The 8,224-nt window shown below is 28.5% G+C and overlaps 2 protein-coding genes across 8 annotated transcripts in view; one reads left to right on the top strand and one right to left on the bottom strand.

The window, feature by feature from the left end:
• sra (RRM_RCAN_like domain containing protein Sra) overlaps positions 1–8,224 on the bottom strand; it is a 35,344-nt gene that overhangs the window by 18,309 nt on the left and 8,811 nt on the right. For 3 of the 7 annotated variants that reach the window (XR_010844836.1, XM_067052465.1, XM_014419188.2), the window contains one exon: positions 6,717–6,924. Coding sequence is in view for 1 of the 7 variants with exons in the window: in XM_014419185.3 (XP_014274671.1) it covers positions 6,768–6,924 (157 nt within the window). In the remaining 6 variants the exon portion in view is untranslated. Of the gene's footprint in view, positions 1–1,592; positions 1,739–6,384; positions 6,925–7,810; positions 8,167–8,224 lie in introns of those variants that run through there. The other 4 variants (XR_010844837.1, XM_067052466.1, XM_014419189.3 and 1 more) reach the window with 4 other exon arrangements.
• Positions 2,269–4,034, top strand: LOC106679827 (uncharacterized). The gene is made up of 2 exons (XM_014419186.3): positions 2,269–2,744; positions 3,536–4,034. Exons 1-2 carry the CDS (start codon positions 2,367–2,369, stop codon positions 3,911–3,913), a joined length of 756 nt encoding a protein of 251 aa, XP_014274672.1. The 5' UTR covers positions 2,269–2,366; the 3' UTR covers positions 3,914–4,034.

Below are 8,224 nucleotides of genomic sequence, written 5' to 3'. Positions count from 1 at the left end.
ATATATAAATATACATAAAAAAATGAATTGAAGTGGTTCATTTTATTTCATTAATATTGTAAATTAAAAGACAATGTCACTTATAAACAAATGAACAACCACAGTAAAGTATTTGTTTATAATCCTCGCAAATTAAGGATCATAATAATTGTTAATTATTAGACAATTAAAATAATAGTACAGTAGTATAATTTATATTAAATAAATTATTTTTTTTTTTTACAAAATAATATCAACATTTGAACCAGGGGCGACGCCAGCAATTTTCTGAGAGTAGAACTCCAAACCCGGTGGGACCAGTAAAGTAATAAACAGGACCATTATAGTCCAAGAGCCGATGCAGAAACTTCACCGGAATAAACAACTGAATTATTTTCCAATAGAAAGGTTACTTTTCTCTGTTAGAAAATAATTCAATTTTTTAGTTTATACAACAGGGACTGAAACCATACTTGGAAAACAGATATGGAACTATTTCAGGTACACGTCACCGAAAGTTCATTTCGCTATAGAATTTTTTTAAAATATATTTATTGGCATATATTAGATGTATTTTTATGTAAATACACATCAAAATCTATCTTTTAAAATCGATGTTAATTTATAATGGTATGACACTGGCTTTTAGAGAAACAACTCATTGGTAGCACTATACTAAATATCATTCATACATACGGTCTCGAAGCCATCTTCTTTTCAGACGCCTTGGAGGATTGTCAGGAATGGAAGAGAAAGCAAGGTTAGAAATTAGTGGATTCGGGTGGTTATGGAATTTATAATGAAAGGATTGATATCTGGTTCAGACAATATTTCAAAAAACAACATTTTTTCCAAGGACAAAAAATCAAGAATTTGTGAATTTAATTTGATTATTAATCTCAGGGACTATTAGACGCACCAATATCTGTTGCACTCAAGCATGGTCAAATGCACTATAATGCAAAGTTTCTAATGATTATCTTCGCAAGAGTAGCAGTTTTCATGATATTTGCCAAAAATATTCACAAATTGTTGATTTTCCCTGCTTAAAAACAACAATAAATGTTGGTTTTTAAAAAGCTGTTCTCCAGAACTATTGAATGTACAGAATTAGGGCTCAAATGTTGGGAAATTTACACTACTTTAAAAAAAGGGTTGATCATTTCTTTGGTTTGGTTACTGACTTTAAACGAATTAACCACCGAATGTAAAACTTAGTGTATTGGAAAAACTAAAATTCAAAAGACATTTAATGTATCTGTAGAGTAATATAGGTAAAAATTATTTTGTAACAGAAAATAAATCGTATTTTCTTTTTGAAAATAATTCAATTTTTTCAACAATTCAATTGGCCGCCATATTTTATTCTGAACGATTTATGACGGCAGACGTGCACTTTTTAACTCATCTGCAAGGATATAATTTATTGAAATTAATAAAACTTGTGTAAAATAAGTATTGTTTTTCTGCATAGAGCTCAATTATGCAAATGTTAAATGTTGATCTAAATAAATATACTTTAAATTTGAAATAAAATTTATTTAATTTTCAGTAATTGGTATTATAATAATATCAAGTTTTATGGATATGTAATAAAAAAATTGTTTTCATACCTTCCAGGGGGTGCCCTTTCCTGCTGAATCCGCTAGTGGTATTGACTGGTGGAATAATATTTTAAAGCATTTTTTAAGTCAACATCTAACTTGTCTATTATATTGTTTTTAAAAACTATTAAAATGTTTTAGATAAGAAGAAGCATCTGAAACGTAAACGAATTGATTTTTTTTTACTAGTAAATGGTTATGAAAACGGAAGTCAAGTCCTTTTCTTTAGATAAATAATTTATATTAATTAGAACACGTAATGGATAATAAATAATTTGTTTTAATGATATAAATCAATAATAAAATAATAATTCAGTAAATATTCAATATTAATTTACATCAAGTCTCCTATGTGAGAGATATCAGCCTCTTAACAGTCGACCCTCGTGATGAGAAATTCAAGGGGGTGTGAAACCACCCGCGTTCAAGGGGTGTCCGAGCCATGTCAGAGACAGGATGAAAAATAAAGTAATGGAAAAACAAGTACGAAATTACAAGCTCATGTCCATTGTACTTAATTATTTCTTGTCCTTCAGTGAAGGAAAAAAAAAAATTACATATTATCTTTTTATAAGATTAATCAGAGATTAGAGCTATGCTTGGCCTGCATCATAGCGAAGAATCACAGCAGTCCCACATATAACGATCGAACTGTTGCGCAAAGTAGAGGTGTTGTGCAATTCGTTAGGGGTGGGGTGCTTTGACGTGTTGCGCAACTGTTGTAACATACATGGCAGTGTTTGACAGAAACTCGTTTGGGTAGATTCTTCGCGATAAGCAAAAATGTCTTTTACAAGCAAAAATAAAGTGTTTTGGCGAGAATTTTTTAACATGTACCGCAATTTGCCAGAGTTGTGGAAAGTAAAAAGTGAAGTATACAGAAACAGAAACATGAAAGATGCGGCTTATGATAAACTGGTTGCGAAGATGAAGGAAATCGATCAAAATGCCGATCGTGCTTTGGTACGAAGCAAAATTAATGCTATCCGTACATGTTACCGCAGAGAACTAAAAAAAATTTACGACAGCGTTAAGTCCGGCGTAAGAGCTGAAGATATTTATGTACCTTCCTTGTGGTACTTCAATGATATAGATTTTTTGAGAGATCATGAGGCGCAAATTCAAGAAACTTTCTCAACGGATTTTAAGGAAGAAGTCATTGTGAGTATTTAGCCTTTTAGATACATAGGAAGTGTAAACAGTTAAATGTGTTCTATAAATTCTATTAACCTGTGAAGAGTAGTTGTTCCAATCCATTTTCTTTCTAAATATGTAAAAACATGAAAAAATTAGAACTTCAAATTTCATTTATAAAATGTTCAGTTTGATGTTGTGGATTATGACTTACCTGAAGAAAGTAGGCAGAGTTGGTTTAAAGTTGTGTTCAACTTTCATGAACATTTTTATTTTGATTACAGTAAAAAAGCTTAGTTTTCAAATTAATGCCTGTAGAAAACAGTCATTCCCTGAGTGCAGCCCTTTCTGATTGGATATGTTCTTAATTGTCATTGTTAGTATTTAAACAATATTTATTTCTAGTATATCAGTGCTTCAGTAAGTGGAAATGTTTCAGAAGTTTTAAAGTAACAAAATTAATCATGAAAATGTAGAACTAATTTGAGTAATTTTGATATATTACCACCACTAAGCCTGTTTTTTTTTCTAAATATGTAAACTGTCTCATTGAGAATTTGTCACTTTATTATAAACAGGAAATACTTTAGAGATGGCACAACATAGATCCCTGATTTTTATTTACAAGTATTAGTTAAAAAATCAAGTAAAAGATTATCATTCCCACTTTAAAACATTCTTAGGTGATGATACAGACTTTCAATCAAATAAAAAAAATATTAAGTAACTCAAAGTACTTTTTGAACAGTTCTGAAATAAATAGCTTCATAAAATTTTCAGCATAGGTTGTAATGATAATCATGCCATAAATATTTCAGGCTACTGACTTTCGACCCCCACCATCTAAAGTTTTAAAACAACCAGAGATGAGCACTGAAATGCAACTTATTGCAGCCGCTGAGAAATTGGTCAATTCAACAGAAACCAAATTAATGGACAGCTGGGAATCTTTTGGCTCTTCAGTAGGAGGAGACCTTCGAAATTTAGAGAGCAAACAGCAAACGATAGCTCAAAAATTAATATCTGATGTAATTTTTTTGGCCAAACTGGGAAAACTCTTGGAAGGTGCTATGGTAGTGGCTGAACCTCCTACACATTTAGTGACATCTAGCAGATATTCAACTCCTCCACTATCTAATGCCAGTGTATCTTCTTATCATGATGAAAATAGCCTTCCTCAATCCAGTTTTAAATAATTTATTTCTGAACTTCTGAGTTGATGTGCATTATGTCTCATGATGAACTTTCTCAATTTTATGTTAAATTATTGCACTTTAAGAAATTTAACCAAATAAAAATAAACCTATGTCATCTGAACTGTAATTTAAAGGTTTTCTAATTATATATGATTTTTTTTTATGTTCTATCCATTACGATTTTTTTGTATATCATAAAAATATATTTATTTTTTTAATGTTTATAACAAGTTTAAGTCATTGTACCTTTTTATACTTAATATCTCTATCTTTTTTCTAACTGAATTACTAAAACAACATTTAAAATCTACAAATATTAGTTACATTATATGACATGAGGATAGTTTACAATCACTGCAGTAACTGTCATAACAACTCACATGATGTAAACTATATGACAGTTCCCATTATAATAGTATCATTGATTATGAAAAAGCTTTATTTCATGAAATATTTATTTAACTAAGTTTGAGTAAAATTCTTTAATTATAAAATAAATTATATCCAAAAAATTTGTTTAGATTTTTAAAATATTTCAAATCCATTTTGTCTAGGTCTACAATAAATTCTATGTTCCAGACATAGATTATTCATTTTAATTCACCATTTTAAAGATATTCCTAATACAGATGAGTAACCATTAGCAAATTTGATGAACTGTTCTCTACAAAATGATCCTTTACTTGAAATAATAATCCATGAACAGAAAAAACAATGCAACCAGGAGAAAGATAACAGTATGACTGCGGTAAAGGAGTAATGTCATACTAGCTGTACAGTGGGTTTCACACAGTTGAAAAATTGATAATCTTCTAAAAAATGAATTACAGATTCATTTCAAACTTTAAAAATTGTAATTTAATAAGAAAATCTATTGTCAAAAACATATTTCACAAAAATATGTGACATCCATGTATCCCTTGTTACTTAACATTTCATTACCACCCTTGTCTTTATTTAGAGATATTTTCTACAATGTATTTTTCCAATTATTTTTTAGAAAGGACCCCTAAAGATACTAAAATCAGCTTGATTTGTTTTACAGGTAGTTCACTACCACAATTTCTGAAGAAGATTTTCTAATTATTGCTTACTTTTTCTCTTTTATGGTATAGGTTCATGTTAAGTTCTATCAATAATTTTGCTATTTTGTAAATAAACAATTGACCTAAAACAGTGTTTGTAATTTTAACATTGTGCCATACTTCATAAATTAAATCTCCCCTATCTTAATAAAACTTAGACAATTTTGTAAGTTCTTTGACGAGTTATCATGAAAATAAAAAATATATTTCAATCAAAAAATATGTCTAAAGAATATATGTCATAAGAAATAAACATATATCTTAAGAGAATGGAATAAAATACTTTGATTGTTATCTAGTAAATTGTTATTAAAAATTTGAAAGTATGTAAACTTCAAGTCTTTCGGCAAAGGTGAAACATTTTGTGATCTACTCTTTCCCATAAACAAGACTAGAACATAAAATATTGTAAAAAATGAGGAAAAAAAATATTACTAATCCCATTTCAATTTTCTGAAATTTTTTATTCTGGCTTTCTTAAAAATCAGTCTAGATGAAGGAGCAACAAGAGGCCATTACAAACAAGAGGAGGATTCTCCAAAATTCAGACTCGCCTGTTGAGTTGTGTGTTGATTACATTGTGAAATTTACAATGTAATTACATTAAACAAAATAATTTAATGTTATTATCAATTGTAAACAACTTTTTTTTTTGTTATTTTTTTTTAGTGTGATCAACTTTAATTAATATATTTAACTCGAGAAGATTAAGGACAATAATAAGGACCACTTTATACCCACCTTTTATTTTATTATAAAATTATATAACAACAATAATTCTTATAAAAGTGTTACATTATTTTTAACATCTCTGTAACACTTTGGCTCTAATTTACTGGCCAATGACCAAATCCTGCTCCCCCCCCAAAAAAAAAAATTAAAAAAGAACAATAAAAAAAGATAGCAAAATTTTTATATCAAGTTATAATGCTTAAAATAATGTAAAACTTTCATAAGAATAATTGTTGTAATATATTTTCATAATAAAACAATTGTTGGTGTAAAATGGTCCTAATGATTGACCTCAATCTTTTTGAGTGATATAATGTAATATAAAGTAATGTTTTCATTTAACAGGTAATTAAGAAATATAATAAATGATAAACACAAAATTGAACACTATAAATCTAATTAATTATGTGTATAAGATGCTATGACAGGCTAGCTTGAGATCTTAACCCCAGGGATTTTGCTGGAGAGCCTGTGTGATTCTGAGGCTAAAACATTTGGAGACCTTTCCCTGACGTAATGCAACACTGTCAAACAACAAGGCAACGTAGTGATTTCCATGCAGATCAGATTGGAGAGTGAGAATAAATACTATCAGTCTACTCATCTATTAATTAATTTTTTTTATAATTTATATAGGTTTAGATGAAGAACAAATTGTACAAAACAATCATTTAATTAGCAGAGATACACAACCCACATACAAATAAATTCAAATGTAGTGTTACTAGATAATACAATAAAATGGTAATTTAAATTTTACCACAGTATAATCAAACTACCTCAGCTCGAAGTAAATTGAAAATCTTATATTTTTACTGATTTTTATTTCTCAATTCATATGTGTGGTATATCATAATGCATGTAAGAATAAATTTTTCACTGTTCAATTAATAAAAAGGCTATCGAGGTTTGTAAAATATATTGCACGAGAACAAAGAATGGCACCAAATATTTTATATCTCAATATTGATCATTAAATTAAGTACCTTGTATTATCTGAATTATTCACTTCCTCGAGGTAATACAATTTTTATAATTCAAAGATTTAAAGAAATATCATTTTCTATTTTGGTAAAAGCAGTCTGCAGGTCGTTAATTTTTTCAACCGGTATCCAGCCATGTGTTTTATCAATATTTTGAAAAGGATCTCCAGTCCTAATATCCAAGGGTTCAACAGCGTTGGGTAATATAAGCCTAAAACCAAGAATATATCTTCAAAAACAAGTTATTTTGTTATAATATTTATGTTTTAAGGAGTGCGTAAATGTGGAGGTAAGTTTTTGTTTTGACTATAAATAATTTTTTACAGAAATAAAATAAATTTAAAAAATCTTAAGCAAATGAAACCATTATTTTTTAAAACAATTTTCAATCATATTAAAAATGGAGTATTAATATAAACAATAAATATTTCCTTATAAGGTGTTAATAGCATGGGAGATACTTAATTGATTTATAAGGAGAAAGAGTAAAGGAGGCCGGCCGTACACAATAGCACAATCCTTCCAAATGAAGTGATGTCACACCATTATTATATTGTATATAAGGAAATTGATATTGATAAAACAATCTGACAGGATTATTGGGATATCTAGTTGGTATAGTATAATTCTAATGATTATCTAAATGCATTGTTCTTGAAAACATTCAAATGGAGCATTTTGTTCAAATTGCCACCTTAAGAAAAGAAGGGAAAAGGCTTCAGAGTCAGCAAAGTTTAAAAATAATACTTAATTAATGAATAGCATATTCTCTATATTATAATAAAGTGTAAGTTTCAAATGACTTAAGTAAGTACTAAAACATTTTTCTCCATCTAATAAACCGTGTAGAAGAGCAAAATATTTAGAAAGGAACACGTAATATGCTTATTGGATAACAAATGGTTTGCATTTACTTACATTACAAAATAAATTGAAACAACTCATTTAAGACACAAAAAAAAATTATTTAACTATATAACAGAGGAAACAAATGAATAATAACTACCATTGGAAAAATTAAAATATAGGGAAAAATGCTAAATAAACTCAAAAAAATTCATTGAAAATCTTGCTTTCAGGAAGAGACTGCTACTCACCTGGTCATATTACACTGAAAATAGTTTTTTCTCAAAGATAATGAAAATATTTCTGGGGATATAAATGTGAATTATCAGTTAATATCCACTTCCTTCAAAGGTAAAACAAACTCAATCAAGTCACCAACCTCAGGTCCTTGTGTAGATCAGATATCTATAGTTTACTTTATTTTCAATTGAAATAATTCCTAACACCGCAAAGTAGCTATGTTATTATAGTAGGGGGGGGGGGATATTGTTTGAATCAGTTTCCCTCCATTTAACAGCACCTGATCTTATAATGACATTAAAATGTATCAATATCAGACAACAACCTACATAACTTCAGATAATCCTTTTTCATTTCTATTTACTAAAAATCAAAACCAACAAATTACAAAAAACTAGATCAACTTTTTAATTGACCTATTTGAT

The sequence above is a fragment of the Halyomorpha halys genome, unplaced genomic scaffold, assembly GCF_000696795.3.
Source record: "Halyomorpha halys isolate HHAL.00 unplaced genomic scaffold, Hhal_1.1 Scaffold223.1, whole genome shotgun sequence".
Classification (NCBI taxonomy): Eukaryota; Metazoa; Arthropoda; class Insecta; order Hemiptera; family Pentatomidae; genus Halyomorpha; species Halyomorpha halys.
This window is presented reverse-complemented; position numbering and strand designations above follow the sequence as displayed.

What these genes read in the sequence shown, in the direction of transcription:
- LOC106679827 (XM_014419186.3), top strand. Translation starts at nt 2,367, where the DNA reads ATGTCTTTTACAAGCAAAAATAAAGTGTTTTGGCGAGAATTTTTTAAC. An exon ending in ATTTTAAGGAAGAAGTCATT is followed by an intron (nt 2,745 to 3,535) that starts GTGAGTATTTAG and finishes TAAATATTTCAG; the next exon opens with GCTACTGACTTTCGACCCCC.